Source organism: Tinamus guttatus, unplaced genomic scaffold, assembly GCF_059628265.1.
Source record: "Tinamus guttatus ecotype Peru unplaced genomic scaffold, ASM5962826v1 Tinamus_guttatus_pri_ptg000048l, whole genome shotgun sequence".
Lineage (NCBI taxonomy): Eukaryota > Metazoa > Chordata > Aves > Tinamiformes > Tinamidae > Tinamus > Tinamus guttatus.
Genome location: NW_028288582.1, coordinates 10,771,567 through 10,792,076, shown reverse-complemented (window position 1 = coordinate 10,792,076; position 20,510 = coordinate 10,771,567). Strand labels below are relative to the sequence as shown.

The 20,510-nt window shown below is 34.6% G+C and overlaps 1 protein-coding gene across 4 annotated transcripts in view; it reads left to right on the top strand.

The window, feature by feature from the left end:
* Window positions 1-20,510, top strand: part of PAPOLA (poly(A) polymerase alpha) — a 40,780-nt gene that overhangs the window by 18,692 nt on the left and 1,578 nt on the right. Inside the window, exons 12-22 of one of the 4 annotated variants that reach the window (XM_088539677.1) lie at window positions 784-904; window positions 1,814-1,898; window positions 6,593-6,646; window positions 7,430-7,549; window positions 8,995-9,104; window positions 12,226-12,347; window positions 13,990-14,132; window positions 15,022-15,119; window positions 16,334-16,554; window positions 16,928-16,990; window positions 19,262-19,336. In XM_088539677.1, coding sequence (XP_088395803.1) covers window positions 784-904; window positions 1,814-1,898; window positions 6,593-6,646; window positions 7,430-7,549; window positions 8,995-9,104; window positions 12,226-12,347; window positions 13,990-14,132; window positions 15,022-15,119; window positions 16,334-16,554; window positions 16,928-16,990; window positions 19,262-19,336 — 1,212 coding nt within the window. Of the gene's footprint in view, window positions 1-783; window positions 905-1,813; window positions 1,899-6,592; window positions 6,647-7,429; window positions 7,550-8,994; window positions 9,105-12,225; window positions 12,348-13,989; window positions 14,133-15,018; window positions 15,120-16,333; window positions 16,555-16,924; window positions 16,991-19,261; window positions 19,337-20,510 lie in introns of all 4 variants that reach the window. The other 3 variants (XM_088539676.1, XM_088539675.1, XM_088539673.1) reach the window with 3 other exon arrangements.

Below are 20,510 nucleotides of genomic sequence, written 5' to 3'. Positions count from 1 at the left end.
TTCTCAATTTTAAAATACTTGGTGCTCAGATGGTCTTTCTTTTTTTGATGACTGAATCCAAGCACCAGAGATTCAGTTGCACGATCTTCATGGTTTTTTCTTTTTTATATATGCTTTTCTGTTTGACAAAAGTCTATATTTAAATAATAATGTACAAAGATGAAAACAGTCTTTCTAAGTCATATTGGTATCCCTGGGCTAGGGGATTGAAGTCAGTATATGATGTGAACTGTTCCTGCTGTAGTTGCTAAAGAAAATGTGATAAGTTAAGGACAAGTTTTCGTCTTTAGCTTTCACCTACAGCCTATGAAAAACAAAATTATTACGCTATTTAAATGTATTATTTCCCTCAGCGCTGTTCCCTTTTTGTTCCCCATAAGCTGTTTTTAATAAAGGATATGTTAATGCAAGTGCTGCTTTCCTCAGGTTGCCCAGAGCCTCTCATGTTAGACTGGCTCATGATTTTCAGTAGTGTAACAGGACTAAAGCAAGAACATCTTTTACAGGGACTCAACATAGCTATTTCTCATGTTGTGATAGGGTATCCTTGCTTTGATGTGCTCAGAAGCTAATTTCTATTAGAGAGAAGTTGTCTTGTTCAGTTGGTGTTTCTAAATCCAGGGATACCAACATCTCGAGCTTGATATACTGCTAAATTTACTTGACCTGCAAACTAAGATGTCATTAGAATTTGAGACTCAGACTCACTTTAGCAAAGGAAGAAATCCAAATTTATTAACTCGTGTGTATGCTTGAAAACTGATTGGCTGTTGTTATATATAGGTAAATCCCAGTGATAGGTACCATCTTATGCCTATAATTACACCAGCATACCCACAGCAGAACTCTACCTACAATGTGTCCGTTTCCACACGGATGGTCATGGTTGAGGAATTTAAGCAAGGTAAGTATTATCTTATGCTCTCTATATATGTTCAAAAGGATTTAAAATGGTTCTGTTATGGGTACCCTCATTTTGAGGGGGGAGATGGGAGGATGTTAATTTTTTTTCATGAGAATACTTTCTAAAGCAGGTAGAACTTAGCCAATCCTTCATGCTGCTTTTGATTGTAAGTACCAAGTTATGTAGAGGACTGCTGTATGTAGGTCCCTCCTAAAAACGAAGGGTAGGTAATTCATTAGATTGCCTTGTGCTCTGAAAATGAGAGCTACAATTTTTGTTTTTAAGCTTCTTCTAGAGGCTTTAGATTCTGTTTTGCCACCTGGAAAACTAGTGTATTAGTCCCATTTGATGACAGGTATTGGTCCCAATGGCAGTCAGCTTGCTCAGACTTGAACAAGTGATCTACTTAATAGTTACAGTAGATGTGCAAAGATGTTGTCTTAGATAGGCCTTGATAGAAAGAGCAACTACCAGAAGCTCTCGGAGACAATGTAGTAAGTGGCTCGTTGTCTCATTTCTTTGCCCTGTCACTCAGTCACCCAGAGGTTATACAAGTACTGTGAGAAAAATTTCTACCTTCTTTGGACTGAGCAGGCTTATCCTGTGGCATACCCAAAAGAGTAAATTGGACTATGTTACACTGCAAAGCGAATCATATTAAATCATCAATCAGATCAATTAAGCTTTTAGACAAATGATTGTATCAAAGGTTATTTTTATAATATGATATGTGTAACTAATGATCCATTTAAGGGTGGGGTGGAAAGTAAGAGGGAAATGTAAAGCTTGTTGATAAACTCTTTTGAGGAAGGGGGAGAAAAATGTGTAAATTTTATTTTCTAAGCTGTTTTACTCTAGATATTGAGTTGTATTAAAAAAAAAAAGCTTAAATGTTTTTTTATAATTTAGGTCTTGCTATCACAGATGAAATTTTGCTGAGTAAGGCAGAGTGGTCCAAACTTTTTGAAGCTCCAAACTTCTTTCAAAAGTACAAGTATGTATTTTATGGCATGGCAGAATGTTTTAAGTTTTATCAGTTAAAGTATCTAATGATGCTCTGTGGCACAGGAATTTGCTTTTGCATACATTAGGCTTACAAAAAGTGTTGTAAGAATATTTATTTTTTTATATAGAGGAGTGAGCAGTCTTGTACTTTCTCTTAGCAAATCAGTAGTTTCATCAGATGTCTTCAGTATGTAATTCAGAAACCTGATAGTCAGTGACTAGATACCTAGACTAGAATCAGCAGTTAATGGTGGGATTGGTGTGCTACCAGTATAACTGGAAGGCCTGTCGCCTCGTTTGACTAACACAAGTGGGGTTTTTTTTTAGTGGTATCAGTAAGCATTCTAAAAATGGGTCTTATCTCCTGGGAAACAAAATCTTTAAAGAACTAACTCTGCAGGTCAATATTTAAGATGAGCACCTACTTGAAACTGTACTTTCTTCTGTCGTATAGTCAACAGTTCACTCTGATAATAAAAGATAATTTTTATAGTTATGTTGAGTAACTGTCAGATGTACTAGTTATTATGAGACTTCTTCATTAAAGCTTAAGGCTTTCGACTCTAATACTCTACATCTATCATCTTTAATTTTGTAATATCTTTGCATTAAGGTAAATACTCTCAAGGTCATACTTCTTACATATAGGGTTTCTAGTATTATGCTTGTGGGGCAGAAGCTTGTTAAATGTATATTGACTTGCTGAAAGTTGTACTTTTATAATAAATATGGATTATTACAATATGGACTACATCTTCTTTGCCCTCAGTTGAAATTTTGGAGACCCATTTTTCTCGAATCAAGACTTTACACATGTTTCTGTGTTGGGTGGTTGGTTGGTTATGTACTAATCTAAAAAAGACTGAAATATACAGTTCCCCCATTAAAAGACTGATGACCTTCATAATGTGTCTGTGTTTTGTTTCTATACCTTTTGCATGATAAAAGCTTTAAAACATTTGGATGACTTCTACGTTGTACCTTGGAGATTAAATTTGAAAATTCTTAAAAGAACATTTTTAAAGTTAAAAACGGACTGCAGACAAATCAGTTTCTGCTCAAGAGTCTGCTAAAACCTTCCCGACTGCATTTTCTTTCTAGTTTTGAAAGAAGTGTTAGAAAGCATGAAATGTCACTTGAAATAATCTCCATTTTAACATAGTTTTATGTGTACCAGCTTTAGGCATTTCATCAGTAGAGCAATAAAAGCTGCTTTTGGTAGCATTGAATATCCAGGTTTGGTAAATTTTTGCACAAAATGTCTTTTACAACTGCGGAATGATATTATGGAACCTGCTAATTAAGTAAACATCTGTTACACCTTAGTAAGTCAATTTAAAAGTTTTATTTAATAACGGTCCACATAATAAAATAATTATATGCAGTCATCAATATGGAATAAATGTGGCTCTTCAGTCCAATATCCATCTGAAATATAGGTGTTTTTCTCTTCCCTGTCTTTTCCCCTCTCCCCCATTCACTCCAATGTTTAAGTTACAGGGATCATGAGCTTGTTCCTGCTGAGATACAAAGCAGTGTATAGTGCTCGACCAGATGAGTGTCTCACAGCAAGGTTCTCTTCACCCCCCGCCCTTCTGCCTCAACTTTCTAAATCATTTCTCCTCAAATGAGTTGCTTTAGTATCTGTAGTAGTGTTTATGACAGTTAACACTATAATTAATTCACTTTACCTCTGCCATCATAAATGCTTTTGCTTTCTTAGCTGTTTTCAAAATCAGCAAACTCGAAAAGCTGTGTGACTAAAGAAATGTGGAGGTTACTGTGTACTTGAGCGGCTGGAACAAATCAGGAAGAGGGAAATCTGAGCTTTTGTTTAGTTTTTCTCTTTTATCCTTTAAATGTCAACAATTAGTTAAGTTAGAAAATTGCAGTATGTGCCACCTGCAATAGTGGCATGTGGTTTTGAATTTTCAGATGGGGGAAAATGGGCACCAAAAAACATATGCTCATGCTTCCTGGATATAATATTTTGCAAGAAAATGAGAATAATTTCAGACTGATATAACAATGTTCAGTTTTACATGAGGCTGAAATTGTTAGAACTTTTGTAAAATCAAGCAAAATGTGGTTATCAGAAAAATAGCATTCCCCTAAATGATTTGTAGGTTTATTTATTTATTTATTTTATTTTAAATCCTGCTAAATAGATGTGAATAGAATCTATATGTAGCTGTTCAAAGCACCCCTGACCCTTGTGAAAGGTATGCCTGGTTCCAGTTTTAACGAAAGCAGTGGTTTAAAGTAAAAATTCTGGAAAGCTCTATGAAGAAAACTTGCAATGAACATGTCCAGGTGTTCTGGATCTTGCATGGTATCTTCTTTTATGCTCTCTGTAAAAATACGTTTTTGGTTTTTTTTTCTTTTTTTTTTTTTTTTTTTTTTTGTAGGTACAGATGTTAATAGTAAGATAACTTTCAAATAGCTGCATTCAGTTTTCCCTGATAAAAATTGTGATAGGGCGGGTGAGGTGGGAGGGAAGAAACACCATTTTTTAAAAATAATACTATATATCTCAAAATAATACTATAAATAATGATAGTCACAGTTGAGATAAACTTTATTTTTAAGAGATTTTTTTCCTATCTCTTTCAAAAACTAATGGATCCTTTTGAATTCGGCATAATCTTTGTTATAAAATTGGAATTAAAGAATCCGTAGCAACTTTTGTCTTTGTAAAACTTGAGTTAACTGTTGGATCCTAAAACTAAGCGTTTCTTTAATTTAGCAGCAACTTAATGCTCTTATGTAGATGTCCTATAATTCTCTGACAGCAGTTTAGCAAATCTTTGTGTGTGGCAGGCTGGTGATGTACTCTTCGCCTTTTTCAATTGAAAGTGAGTTTAGTTGATCTTTCCAATATAAAAACTGTGAGTGACTTTCTTTGTGTAGGCATGAACTAGTTGGGGCTTAGACTTTGGAGTTGCTCTCTAAAAGTTTGTTTGAAGGAGCTGCTTTTAATATGTGACTAGAAAATTAGTTTCTCTGAGTACTTGTCGATTTGTCTGTTTCCAGTTCACACATGCAAAGTTAAGTTGCCTTTCCCACTGATTGAATCATACCACGTGTCATGTGTCCTACACACGATGTAGGAATCCTGAGGCTAGCAGTTGCATATCTAGAAGTTGTTGTTAGGAATAAGTGATTTTTTTGCCCAATTACAGTTTGAGGAAAAGGAACTCTCTTTCAAGGTTCTTGCATCACTGCTGAGTTACAAATGAATTGGCAGAATGTGTCTGTTTTCCCAGAGATATTCTGGAAAAATCTATTATGCTTCTACTCTATCTTACTTTTCTACACCATAATTTTGAGATTTTAGGAGGTGGTCATGTCTTGCAAGTAACTAAAATGAGCATGTTTTAAATAAGATGGTAGGAAAAACTTAACCCTTTGTATTTAAATAGTTAATACTCTTAAAACGTGAAAATAAATGGATAATATACCATGTTCAGAAGGATGAGATTTAGAGGGATGTCTTTTCCCCTTCTTGTAGTTCTTCTGGCTTTAGCTAACAAATTAAATGACTATAGTATTTTATTTTTTCACCATACTTCTTCCTTTAAAACCAAACCAAAACAGAAAAAACAGATAATGTACAGTTACCAGTTTTGTCAGTTGTTTCTGGTTTACTCCTATAATTTCAAGTCCTGTAGATCAGGAAGTTTTGCGTTGTAGTATTTCACTGTCATAGGCCTTGCTTTCTTTTCTCTGAAGTCAACATAACAAATGTTTGATTGCTGATCTTACTAATCCTGTTCTGATAAGACCTGAATATATTTTTAGATAGAATTTATAGTGCCAAGTTGAATTATTTAAACTTCTGAAAATATTGGCAATAGGCATGTAGTAAGTTACTTCCAAGATTATGAACTCAAATACAGTGATTAATTATTATTTTCTGTATATTTATCTCCTATTTGGCCATCCTTGGATTCTTGTTTAAAATAGAATTCTAGCTCTGTATACCATTTCTTTGGGATTTATTTACAATGGATAATACAGTAATTATCCGCTATCAACTTAATTGAAAGTTTCAGGATTATCTTCAGAAGAAACATTCCTTGTGAAGTTCCAGATAAGTGTCTAATGACTTTTAAGAAATGGGTATTCAGTCTTTATAAGTTAAGTTTAATATTATTTTTGGATTTGATAAATGAGTATATGCTAACCACTCATCTAACTCTTGAGAAATAATGTTGTTACTAAGAAATGACATCTGTCCAGGTACTTGTGAACAGCCTTCTGTTCACAAGTCTTGGGTTCAACAGTCTTCAAGTTGCCTGCAGTGAATCTAAGCAGTAGGCAGCCAAAGCCCTGTTCTCATTAGGTTTTGAAATTTCTGTAGTGGTTTTTAACTGCTGTTGCATTTCTAGTGGATATTTTGATTTTATTATTTTATTTGCATTTATTCCTTTTGCCTTCTGTTAAGCGGTGGTATTAAAGTGTAGCTAAATCTGAAAAATCTTGAGGTCTTATAGTCATGTGCTTGGGGACTGTTTACTAGTGCCTTTGCCTACTTAATCTACTAAATTTTATTATAGGGTATGTGATTAGCTAATGATCTGTGGCTTGCCGTGTAGAAGTTATTGAGAAGTTTAATACTAAACTTTGAATGTCTAGTTTTAGAAGTATAAATAGAATAGCATATTGTCTTTATCTCCAAAGGCATTATATTGTACTTCTAGCAAGCGCACCGACAGAAAAACAGCGACTAGAATGGTGAGTATAATGCTTGCTATTAACAAAACAATTACGAAAATAAAAAATCTAGGCAACCTGGAGGCAAAGGTCTATATAATATACTCTTTAAAGACCAAAAAAAAAAAAAAAAAGTGAAGCTTCAGTGTATCAAAATTAAGTGGATGAAGATATTCTTCATTAAGTATAGGAAAAAGAAAAAAAAGTGGGAGAGTAAAGCTGTTGGTTACATTATTCTTCACTGTTATGTTCATATTAAACTTTGTTTCCTTAAATGTAACTTTTTTTTTTTTTGGTAAGAAAGGTAATGTGCATAGGTGTGTTTTTAATCTCTAGCACCGTTGATCTCAAAAAAGCCTCTTTCCCCTGTTTCCACTCTCCTCGTTTTTTTTCAAAGTTCTCTGATTGTCACTTATGGGGAACTTCTTTGCTTTTTAATGTTCTTTATTTGAACCTAGAAAATATTGGAGAAATAGATGGGAGTGTTTTGCTGACTGAGAAGAGGTCAATGGAAGAGATTTTTCTCATCTTTACTGATGATGATCTCTTGCTTTTGAACTTCATTTGTAAAACCAGGTTGTTAAGAGTTAATTAGACCGTTCTTAAACTTCCTTTGTATTGCTTAATAATCTGACATGGTTTATTGATCTGAATTAATCTGTTTAGTATAGTGTGCTAGTTCATTTGTATTGAAGTAGTAGTGTAAGTAGAATGCTGAGGAATTTATTCTCCTTGATACATGAAGTTAGGAATTTTTGTTATTTCATATTAACAAAAACTTGCTATTGAATGGCATTTATGCAGGGTGGGCTTGGTGGAATCAAAGATACGTATTCTAGTTGGGAATTTGGAGAAGAATGAGTTCATTACACTGGCTCATGTGAATCCACAGTCATTCCCAGCACCCAAGGAAAATCCTGACAAGTAAGCAAAATTACTATTTTCCGTTGTCGTTGAAGGACTAAATAAAAATTAATCAATATAAATGCTTTTATAACTCTTCCAAGTAGAGTAATCTAAGAGTGTATACTTTTAAGCCGTTCTGAAGTACTTTGTTCCATGTCAAACCGTTTATAAGCAAAAAAAAAAAATTTTTTTTTTTTCTAATGCTGTTCTAATTGCATACTTTTTTGCCAATAATGGTGGATAATTTGGTAGGTATTGGTACTTGACTAGTTTGCTCACCTGGCATCTGATGTAGCATTTTAATTACAAGGCAGTGCTGAGAATCAAGCTAGAATATCAGGCACGGTGTTAAATGACTTAGGTAATTTAATACTTTTAAATATTGGTAGTTGGGAGGCATAACACTTGGTAATGGCTAATGGTAGAATTCATGGGGATCTGGAAATTGAGATGCTAATGGTTTCTGGGCTCTGTTTTCTAGACTTTTTGGAGGCGTGTCCTAAAACCTCTCCCTCCAAAACATAAATATTTGATTTTTTTAGATGGAATGTTTTAATCAACTTTTGAGAAATCATGTTTTAGTATGAGGTGCAAGAAGGTGGATGAAATTTTTATTGAGAAGATGTAAAAAGCCTTGTTCACGTTTCGTGCAGCCTGTTGCAGTTGCGAGCTGCTTGCAGGCGATGTGCTACTCGTGGCTTTTGTGTGAAGTTACATGCAGTTCAGGCATTTATGTATGTTCCAAGCACAAGTGACCAGTGTGGGCAGTGCATCTTTTCCACCACTTTAGTAGGTACACAGATAGGAAGTTAAAATCATGGTCATGTTGCCATGCTTTTGAATAATCAAAGACTCTGGTTAGCGCTTGAGAGGATTGAGGATTGTTCCCGGCAATGTTTCTAATGAAATGTTGTTTTCCAAATGTAGAAAGTGTAGATAACTTTACACAGACAGGTGAAGGTGTTCTTTAATTGATTCATAAATAGGCTTGTTCTAGAATAGTGTTAGAGATTTTTTTTTAAAAAAAAAGATTTTTTTTTAAATGTTAAATGTCATGAGCTGTTATGACAACAGAATCTTTTTATTAATTCTTTGATAAAGTGTAATAGTTCATCTTCCACATAAATTGTGTGAAGATGAGCTTTTGGGAGGAGGCTCTTATCTGAAAATCACAGTTTGTGGTCAAACTTAAACTAAAGAGGGGGTTGAAACAAGCTTAGGTGAAAAAAATCAGCATTGTTTAGTCAATGAATTATATATTCCATTATGTTATGTATATTATATATATTCCAAATATTAAGAGAATGCCATTAAATCTGCTTTAGATTCTGCTTTCAGGTGTTTACTGCCCTGCTGCTAGTGGAACTAAAATGTAAAACTGTTGTTTATTGCTGCAAACTGCTTACTAGGTTATTCAGTTCTCTGGTCAGAATTACATGACTTTCTTATTTAAAACTTTTCAGGGAAGAATACCGTACAATGTGGGTGATTGGATTGGTGTTCAAGAAAACTGAAAATTCAGAAAACTTAAGTGTCGATCTTACTTACGACATTCAGTCTTTTACGGACACAGGTGAGTCTTGGTTTTTAGATATTTGGATATTGGTAAATTTGCTGAATGTTGTTACTTTTCTTTCATGATCTAGTTTCTAAGCAGTATGATTGTACTAGACAAAGACTAGCAAGATTTAGTGAAGGAGTTCAGGGTATTATTTGAAATACAGTCTTACTATGATGACTTCAAGTTAAACAGTTTTAATGAAAACTAACTTTAAATGATTGGAGTAATACACACAGGTCTCAAATCTCTTTCAAAATGGTAGATAATAGTGTTATCTTTGTTATTGAATAGATAATTTTGTTATATGCAGTCTACCTAGCCCAGTCTCCTTTTGCAGTATGCTTTAGTTTAATTATTTTCATGTTAAATAAAATTCCAAATTTACTTATGAATCAAAGTTAAGTATTTAAAAACTATAGAATAAAATGCTTTTTAGTCTGTGACAGTTAATTCAGTAAAGGGTTTTTGAACTAGCTTGTAAATTACTTGAGTAACTTATATTCTGTGGTGTCAGATATGAAAACTTGTTGTATTTTTTTTTTTTATTTTTTTTTAACTTATTCCCTTTCTGAGTTGCCAAAAACATTCTGAATATGTATAAGAAATTTGGAAGCAAGAATTAGTAACAGCTGGAGATGAAGACTGCAAAAGGGGCAGGGGCCTTGATGGATTAATATACTTGCAGAATTTATTTATTTTTTAATAGATACTAATGCTTAAGTATTACATGTTTACAGAGATAAGGGAGTAGATTAAAGTTGCACTACCTAGTGCAACTCCTGTCTGCTCATTCCTAAGTCTGGAGATAAGGAGGTTGTATGGCATATTAAGCATACCGCACAGCTCTGTGTGTTTTTTGGCCTGTCCTTTTTTTGTTTTTGTTTTTTCCTGTAAGCAATGCAAAGATTTGAAAATGCTTTGTCTCTTTTCTCAGCTGCTTTTTTCTTTTTTTCATTCAAGGGGGTATTTTCTTGAGATAGTTGGATTAGTCCATTTCATTAAATGTGGTCAAAGTGAACTCACACAGTTCCTAATTTTTGAGAACTTGCTTGAGGATTAGCAAGTGGTTTAATTATATGGCTGCACCCTGGGGAACAGAATGGGAGAAGAAGGGGGCCTGTGTGTTATAGGTGTCATTTATTTTTGTGTTTTTGGTTTTTTTACTGTTTATAAATTTAGTAATTTGATAATGTACTTAATAGATTACAAATTTTTATACAGAAATTGTGCTACAGTTTTCAGAGAAATTTTGTATCTGGCTGACTTATTCTAGTTTCAAATTAAAAAATTATCTAAATATACATAATTTTAAGTAAAGCTACATTTTACCGAAAAAACTTAAACTGATATAAAGGTTTACTGTCTAATTTGTAAACAAATTCCAAAACAAAAAAGTGGCAAACAACTTCAGTTTTTTGTCATTTCAGATTAAAAATAGTTCTTTGTTCTATGTTTTTAATCCAGTATTCATATGGTTTACAGTTGTGTATTTAGTAACTATTTTAATTAAGATTTTTCCCCCCTACATCATTTTTACTGACAGATGAAAAGACTTAATTTGAATGATCTTGGCATTCATAGGTTATGCTCTTGTGAGCCTTGTAAACGGGGTGGGATTTTTATATCTTAATGATGCTTGATTCCGTATGCTTTCAACAAATGATCAGAGACTCATTCTGAAGCAGAGATCTGATATGCTAGCAACATCTACAGGGGTGATTGCAGTTACTTTTTGCATTTCTGATAAGAAATTCCTAATGACAACTTTGTTCTTCCAAGAGCTTAAAATTTCATTGTTTTTTCAACAAAATGTGTTATGTTACTTTGGTTTGAATCATTCATTTGTGCCTTAAGTAGCCTCCGTGTGTGTGCTGATTTTTATTGCTAAGTTAGTTAAGCCTAGCATCTTTGTACAGGTTAAGATCATGAACAGATTTAATATAATTACTTTTGATGGGGAGCTGTCATAATTGTAGTAATTAAAGAAAGCTTCCTTCATCCACCTTTCTAGTAGAAGGAAGAGTTGGAAATTGAGCATTTGTTTACTCATATATTATCTTGAATCTTCAAGATTTATAGATACTTTCTAAAGCTCAAGGGCAGGACTCTGTATGTTTTTGGCACCCTGCTCCCCCTTTCCCCAATTCACTAGCTTAGTTTTGTAGTATGACTGCTTGATCAGAAAATGTTTGCTCTGTTTTTTCAGTAGATCCAAAAAATTTTATTAAAACTAGCTGAATGATTTTCAAGTATGAAATTAGAGAGGAACTGGCATGCTTTCTAGTAGGATGAAAAAGGGAACCCAAAACTCTTCACCTCTTATTCTTTTGATGAGGTTTTTCTCTATGGTCACAGAATAGGCAGAGAATAAAGGAGAGAAAAGTTTTTTGTGTTAAAGATCTATAGAACACTTCTGTTATTCATACCACTGCCACAGCTTTTTTTCAATGTTTTGGGAGTTGGTGCAAAATAAGACCAAATAACTTTTCAAGTTTTAAATGGCTTTAGTTAAAACTCTAAATGTCAGTTTGCAGGGCTGTTTCTTTTACAGCACTAACCACGTTGACTTAAGCCACTTGCGAAATGTTGAATAGAAACAGCAGATGTAATAAAAAAAAAAAAAAAAAAAACCTTTAAGATTTTTGTTTTGGTAGTGACTTAATGGTATCTAGGCTTCCTGAAAAAACTGTAATGTATTAGCTAGCACTTTCAGTTTCTGAGTTAGAACCCATTTGTTGTAGGAGCTGCATAAATAAAAATTGGATCTAAAGTGAAGAAAATAGTCTTATGTAAATCCTATAGTTCTAATGATAAAATCTTATTCCCATCTCTAGTTTGTACAAGATTAAATGAAAAACTAGGTTCAGCTCTGATACTGTTGAAAAATTTTAACAGTATAGTTGAAGAACTGCATGCTTTCATGAAGCTTTATTGAAATAGTGTTTCCAAAGCAGTGTAGTGAAGGTTGTGCTATCAGTACAAGGGGAGTAGACAAGATTTCATCCAGACTGAGGAAAAACTGTGCTCATTCCTAAGAATGATAAATATCCTTAAATGCAAATCATTTCTTCCTGAACTAGTAAGCGCTTGTCAAGTGTTTCACTGATGTCTTAATGTTCTCCTAATTGTGTAGTTTATAGGCAAGCAATAAACAGCAAGATGTTTGAGATGGATATGAAGATTGCTGCAAGGCACGTGAAACGAAAGCAACTTCACCAACTGCTACCTAATCACGTCCTTCAGAAAAAGAAAAAGGTAAACTTCAATAATATTTGAGAGCAAGTAAAATGCCATTGACTAATGATTCCACTGTGTTTATTTGATTTACACATTAAGTAATGAGAAACATTTTGAAAACCTGGTTTTACCTGTACAAGCAATAAGACTTCATGGACTATGGTAGAGATGCGCCATGCAGGCTAAGCGTTACACTGGATTTATCAGAACATCAACACCATGAAGTATAAGAGTATCTTTGGTCCTGTTTGTTGTTGTTGTTCTAAGATCAATTGCTGAAATTTATTATTTTCTGTTCTTGTTACTAAACTAAATGGATTTAAATCAGTTTGAAGATGAGTGTGTTTTTTTTTTAAAGCTGTTTTGTTTTTATCATTGAAATCATCTAAAGGAAGTATCAATATCAATGTTGTTATCAGTCAAAAGTCTTGTTATCTCCTTATCTCCCAACTCTTTCCCCCCCCCTCCCTTAAGTCATTTTTGTTCTTGTTGGACTTGTTGCTCTATTCTGTGTATAAGCTGATATTCTGTTTCTCTAACTGATGTTGATTATTTTGAGGATAATTTTACTAAAAGTGTTCTCCAACCTGCAGCTTGGCAATTTTCAGAATTATGTCCTTTTAGCATAAAGGAATTTGAAAAGATTTGAAAATCTAAAAATTGCTTATTGCCTTCAAGTGTGTGGTGTGTGTGTGTTTATTTTTTTTTTCCTCTCACTCAACATGTGGCGCACTAGGCAGCTGCATATGAAGAAGAAGAGAGGAAAAAAAAAAAAAAGATAAAACTATCTGGATGTGATTTATTTTCAGTAAGAGGAGCTGAGTATGAGATTTAGGAAATTGGTCTTTAAATAAATTTCCTTCCTGTAAGTCCCAACTTAATCTGAAAGCTACATCAATTATGTGTTTTTTAGATGTTTCTGAATAACTTGACTTATTATTGAAGTTGTCTTAAGGAGTATGTTGAAAGTTTTTTTTGAGAGAGATTTGAAAATTTTTTATTGAAACCGACTATAAATTTATTCAGAACATCTCAAAGGATAATATGAATATTTAATAACTCGTCTCTCTAAGCAGTACTATGCCATAGGATTTTTTTTTCTCCTCCGCGAAAATTTTGATTATGCAACTGGATATATTCAAAATAGCCTCTAAATTCTCTGTATTAACTGATCTTCAAAAAAAAACTAACTTGTGCTGTATTTCAGTATTATTCACTAGCTTTCATCTGCTCAGAAAAGCAAAAAAAAAAATTGATTAAAAATAGTTACTAAATGCAAGAAGAAAAAAGCACTTTGTTTTTGAACATCATTGCTTCAGATAAATTTTGATCTTGATTGTAAATATAAAAATGTAAATATTTGTATATTTGATAGGTTTATTTGTATCAAAAACTGAAAATTATCCATTCCCATATTGCATATGTGTTCACTTTAAAAGTGCCTATTTTCAAGTTCATTCTAAAAATATATTTATCTAATTGTGTTTAAATGTGCTTACCGGCTTAGTGTATGTGTTGGAAGCTCTTTTGATTAAATCTTCGGTGCCCTGTGCCTCTCCCTCAAATGAAATGGCTAACACTGTTACTGAAATATTCTTTCATTTGAGTTGATTTTTAAGCCCTTAATGAGATTAACCAGTTTTTGTGTTGTGGTTTGCAGCATTCAACAGAAGGAGTCAGGCTGACAGCTCTGAACGACAGCAGCCTAGACTTGTCTATGGACAGTGATAACAGCACGTCTGTGCCTTCGCCTACGAGCGCTATGAAGACGAGTCCATTGAACAGTTCAGGAAGTTCTCAGGGGTAACAATGGCTTCCAGTCTTCATTTTGTTATTGTTTTCTGTTCCTGAATTACTTGTGTTAAGAGCATAGCAAGTGTGCATGACATACTGCATCAAGGCATGAGTTTTACAATCTGAAGCTTGCATTCCTTTGTATTTCTGGTTTGAACACTAGAGCAGGACCAGTGGTGAGTAGGATAGGGAGCACGTTGAAAACAGGAGGTCTGAGAGATAGTTACATGAGTGAGACGGTAAAGAAGTATTTATGTCAAAAGAAATAAGATATTTCAGTTTTGGTAAGTGATCTCTAACACTTGGATATTGCTAACTGTGTTATTAAAACACTTGCGTAGTTATTAAGCATAATATCTAAGCTATCACATTTGAAAGTGAAATGTGCCTTGGTTGTTTTCAAATATTTAATACTTCCCTGATTCTGTGACATGTCAGGTTCCAATTCTTTACCCAGGACTAAAATACTAAAATTAAAATAGTAATGGTATGTGTAAATTAAAAACAACCACCACATTCTAGTTGTTCTTGTTCCATTCTTCAAGAAAAATAATTGCTGCATTTCCCTCTGCACCTCTGTTTTGTGAACACACTACCTCCATTTTTACTTTTTTTTTTTTTTTTTTTCTCCCCTCTTCAAGGTATTCCCATTTTGGTTTAAAAAGCTTTCTTTGAAGTGATTCAGGCTAAACTTTGGGAAAGTTTTTTGTAGCTTGGTAAATTGTCAAGTATGTTTTACTTTATTTCACAACACAAAATACTATGTTATAGCACGCACCACAATTTAAGTAAACTAAAAGTCAAAGTAACTAACGCATATGTTGTGGTGAAAGGCAGATTGTATAATGCTGTAGCACACTTTAAGTTCAATATTTTGCTATCTTTCTCTTTACAGCAGAAGCAGTCCTGCGCCAGCTGTAACAGCAGCATCTGTGACCAACATACAGGCTTCTGAAGTCACTGTGCCACAAACAAATTCCAGTGAAAGCTCAGGGGGTAAGGAAGACAGCATAGTATGTTATTTCCATTATTTGATGTAAATAACATACGTGTGTGTATATATGTATGTATTTTGGCAAAATTCAGAGAGAGTTTTTCTTTCAATTTGAGGCTTTCAGTAACATAGGATGCAACATTTGCTCCTTGTTTTACAGGTTAATTGCTTTAAAACTCAGGATATTTTAGTAGAAACCTAAAAATAATTATTCTGTAAAGCAGTTTTACTAATACTCTAGACAAATGATGCCTGTAGCTCAGCTGGTCTAGCGAGGACAAGATGTCCACTCTCTGTAGCTGGAAGAGCTATTTTTGGATTTCTTCTGGTCTTTTTGTGGTTAAACCCAAGTGACAAAGCATGAAACTCACGGATTAGAGACAGTTCTGTGCTCTATATAATCCATACCCCCATGTTCTTGCTGTTCCTGTTTCCCTAAGAAGAATTCCAGAAGATTCAAATGGGAACAGAGCATATGCTTCTTAATGATGTCCTTTCAAATATCTTTATCTTCTATATTATCTACCTGAAAAAATAACGAATGAAAAATCAGTGAAAGATTTAAGATTTTTTTTTTCTCTCATCATGAAGGTCTCCTTGTATGCAGGATCTCCTTGTGTATAGTTGTTTGCTTGAGGTTGGCAACTGATGAGATAATACTTTGTCATATAGAGCATTTTTCAAATTATTATATGGAATATCAGATCGTAACATTTGGTGCTCTGTGATGGCTTCATATCTCTAGGGACTTTCTCTGAGATGGAAAAACAGTAAAAATCAAGCTTAAAGTTGATGAATCAAGATAAATCTGACATTCTCTTCGGTTTAAGATGCTGTATGTCTGCATTTGTCCGACTTCTTTAGATAGTGAAGCTTCCTAGGGTATCAAGAGCAATGTGGCTACATTAGCCCAGAGCTCTGTCTGGGCTAGCATGTCCTGCTGTTTGTTTAGCAAGGCTGTTTACACACACTGGAGCGTCACTGATGTGATGCCCTGCTCCTGGTATGTGAATTCTCTCTGCCAGTGAGCTTGAAACTCAGCTGAGCTGTGTACACATACCTGCTCTTCCACATGTGATGTCTGTACCATTAACTTGTCCGTTAAGCCTGACTGGTAACAGTGGTCTCAACTGGAGACCAAAAATACCAGCAACTAAACTGAAATGTCAGAGTTCAAAACTAATCTTATTGAAACTTCTTAAATTCTTACCTGTAGGTACTTCAAATGAAAGCATTCCTCAAACTGCCACGCAACCAGCCACTTCACCACCACCAAAGCCTACAATCTCTAGAGTTCTTCCCTCAGTGCATCCATTAAATCCATCACCAAGAACTTCAGGAAATGTTGCAACAAAAACACCTAGCCCTGTCACAGCGGTGAAAAGGACATCATCTCCCCATAAAGAAGAGTCTCCCAAGAAAATAAAAATGGAAGAGGTATTTAAAACTTTGAGATGATAACATACCAATGTCCAAAATATTGGACATTTATTTCTCCTGTAAAGAGCTGGTTCACATATTCTAGGATTCAAGTATTTGGAATGTGTAGATTCTTATGTGTCTGGCTTGCTTAGGTGTTGCTATTGTTTTTCTTATGCTGATACTGGTCATGTATGACATTGTTTTAGCACAGATATTTAGATAGTAAGCTTTTGTATTCTTAAAAAGGGATTTTTTTTGGCATTCTGAGACTGTAAGCCCCTTGAGCTGATACTGTTGTTAAAAATACCTTGATCACCTCTCTTCATTTTTTTTTTCCTTCTTTAATACTGTGTTTTTATAAAAGGTTTCTGGGTTTGTGTTTCAGCAGGATGAAATAAGTGAAGATCCTAGCTGTATAGATGTGAATGAGCATGAAAAAATGGAAACTAAGGTATGTGCGACTAGATCATATAATTTTATTGAGATTAATTAAACACTTTTGAAAATTACTGTGCATTTCCTTAGGCAGTGTAACTGATAGTGTTTGTAGAGTCTGTCCATTAGACATGGCAAAAGCATATGTTTTTTAAAGCAACTGTTAATAAGTTGCAGCACATTGCTCCCTGTTAGGCTAAGCAGAGCCTGGGCACACAGTCGCACAGAGTGATTTCTTTCATTCACAGTGTTATGCATAGCAGAAAACTAATATTTTTTTCACTCAAATTTAGCTGGAGTAGGGATGTGTCTGTGCGCCTTGTTTTAGCTGCAGCCCAAACCTGAATGTTTTGAATGTTACACTGAGAATTTTAAAAACAGTTGTGAACTTGTTCACTTTTTAATCTCTAAAGCCTTCAAATGATGGTGACAACATTTGTAATCCTGACAGAGTAATTATTTTATACAATTCAGTAAACTCTTGGTGGCCTTCAGAGATCAAGCATGTTCCTCCTATATCCTGTAATTTAGCAATTTTTCTGCTTCCCAGTGAGCAGAAGGGGTGACAGACTTTGTTTAGCCTTATGATAGTAGCTATCTACTTGGACTGTTTGCGGGGGGAAGTCCATTTTTCTATCCTTGGAATACTCTGGCAAATGCACTGAGAAATTGAGACATCTATTAGAACATCCAAGTGCTTTGGTTTATAGATTTTTCCACTGTCTTGAGTGAAGAATTGTATTTTATATAGTAACCTTGAAACCTCCTTGAACTCAAGACAGGTGAAGGCAGAAATGTATTTAATTCTAACATCCGAAATAGGCTCTCTGGTTACAGATCTTTATCATATAAAACACAGGCAATCCTGTTAGCTTTTATAGACAGTTTCTTCTCTAAAGTCTATCTCTTTTAATGTGTATGTAAAGAAACGGAGGTATGACCAATCTAAATATTATAAACACATTTTGTCTCCTTTGAAGGGAAAGTTTTTTTTATTACACTGTGGTCTTACTATATGATATTAAGCAAATTAACAGGTTTTTGCTATTAAAAGGAGAACATCTGACTCTCCTGCTTCTGCCTTGCAGTCCTACTCTTCTCACTTGAAAAGTTGACTTCACACCTATCTGGTCATCCATAAAGCTGATTCAACTCATGTAGCAGGGAAACTGTTCCAGCAAAAAGGTGGAGGGGTGTTTTCCCAGGTTAATGAGCTGAGTTAGTTTGTAAATGGTACACTTGCCAGTACTATTTAAAGAGGAACATGCAGGACTGACGCCTCCTTTCTTTGGATAATAACCTAACTGCTCTCTCACTTCAGCCATGCAGTGAAACCCTCCCTGTGAAATGGGTGTGATTCTGTGCACTTGTCTGTTTAAATATCTCCTTACATAGTGGAGAAGAAAACCTACTCCGCTACCGCCCTTTGCCACTTAACCCACTGATAATCCCACTGTTTCTTAGGACTTCTGAACAAGGTGCTTCAGCTCACCAATTGCTATAAAATCCAAGAATGAAAACAGGTTCCTTTTCCTCCTGCTGTTTGAGCTGAATTTGGTCACTTTTTTGTGTAGAAGGGGTAATCGCTGCTCCCTCTCCTAAACAATTTTTAGAGTATTGTAACAAATCCAATCCTTCGGATATTGAAGACTGTATCAAATATAGTTTGTGTGTAGGTGCTAAAGGTATTTGGGTACCTATTTGGTCTTCAGAGAATTGTGGAGCTGTGCCCAAATTGCTTACCAGGTGGTGAAGTTGATGTCCCACTGTGGTCACAGAGGTAGTTTGTCTTGGTGTTTAGCTGGTAGTGAACTTGATTCAGTACATCGAGCTTAGTGCCTTAGCATTGGTTTGCTTAATATTGTATTCATTACAATTGAATGGCTTTTCCACTCTGTAACATTTACGTGGGCTTCCTGGATTTTTGCCTACACTTTTTTGAACTACACTCTGCCTTCTGTGAGTTGAACCATATAATGTTTTTCAAACTTATTCAGCATAACAAGCAAGCGCTTAAACACGTGACGAATAAAAAGTGATAGTGCTTGTGTTGATGCCAAATTCCAAATTTGCAAAACATCCTAAGTCTGACTTGTGTGTTGTGTGAGAATGGATAGTTATGCAGTCACCCATGCTTGCAAAGGCAGCTTTTTCCATATTCCCTCTCTGTGCATCTTGAGGCATTCTGGCTAATGTAGTTCTGCACAGGTAGCTGCATAACTGCCACACTCTGTAGCCTTAAGAAGGGTAGGAGCAAAACATTAAATCGAGTCTTTTTGTTTTCTAGGAACAACTTGAGACAGAAGTGAATGTTACTTCTCCACCAGAAACTCTTCAGACAACTTCTCTGCAAGCTCCTCAGGTACTGTATTTAAAAACAATTCATCTATATGTGTGCTAGTCTGTGGTGACAATATTGAAATTAAAATGATCCAAGTGTTGAAAAAATGTGCAATTTTTAATATCCATTGTATGGAAAGTTGCTTGTTGTTACTGTCACAATTTTTGTGTTTTAGATGGTCATTGATCTTATTGAATATGCATTGTAGCTAAACTTGTATGGCTTGCCATACAAACTGACCGAAGCTGGATTTGCTCTTCTGAATTGTGCCTTCAAAGTAAGGGGCTCAGTTTATTCCTTTGTGCTTTGCACATCACAGAATAATCATTTCTAACAAGGAAACAAATGCTTTAAGTAGCTGCTCTTCAAATATGTCCTGGTGGAGGTTAAGAATATTCTGAAGTATAACTTGAGATTTTGATATTTGATGCGAGAAGGATAAAAGTTCTAATTTGATAGTGTATTAGCCAGCTACATTGCTTCACTTGTAGGTATTTTAAGTCGAAGGAGCCATGGGGGAAAAAAAAAGCCATTTCTTGGCATTCACTCTATATTTTTGTTTCTAATATTGTAACAACTTTTCTAGAGAATGTCTTTGCTCTTACCTGCATCTAAGCTTCTCTTGTTGCTCTACTGATTGAAGATTGATTTTGATTACAAAGCATTTTATGCACACTTTACCCATTAAGTGATGTCTAGCAAATATATATGTTGAAAAAGGAGATCTATTGCAATAGTTCTGACCATTTCTTCAGCTTTTGAACTGTGTGAACGGTACTGCATGCAGGTATTAAAAATATTTGGTTAAAACAATAAATGTTATACAGGCACCCTAAACTGCTTCAGGGGAAATTATTCCCTTTATAGATCGTACATCCCCCCCCCCTTTTTTTTTTTTTTGAGGGATGATTACAATATAAAGTTTTATAGTTTTGGCAAATTTGGGCATCATTACTATAGGAAAGGAAACCTGGAAATCAGTTAATAGGCCTTTTCTGTCACTTTTCGGTGGCTTTGTTTAGAGCACATTACAACTCATAGTGCAGTAAATAAAAGTAATGTTAAAAAGGAGGTCTGTATGAACCAGGGAGTGGGCTACTGGCAGGAGGAGGGTGGTGGATCAGGGCTGTCTAAGCTTTTTGGCAGTGAATTCTTGTTTTTTTTGAACTGTTGTATCAGTAGCTGCTGTATCAGT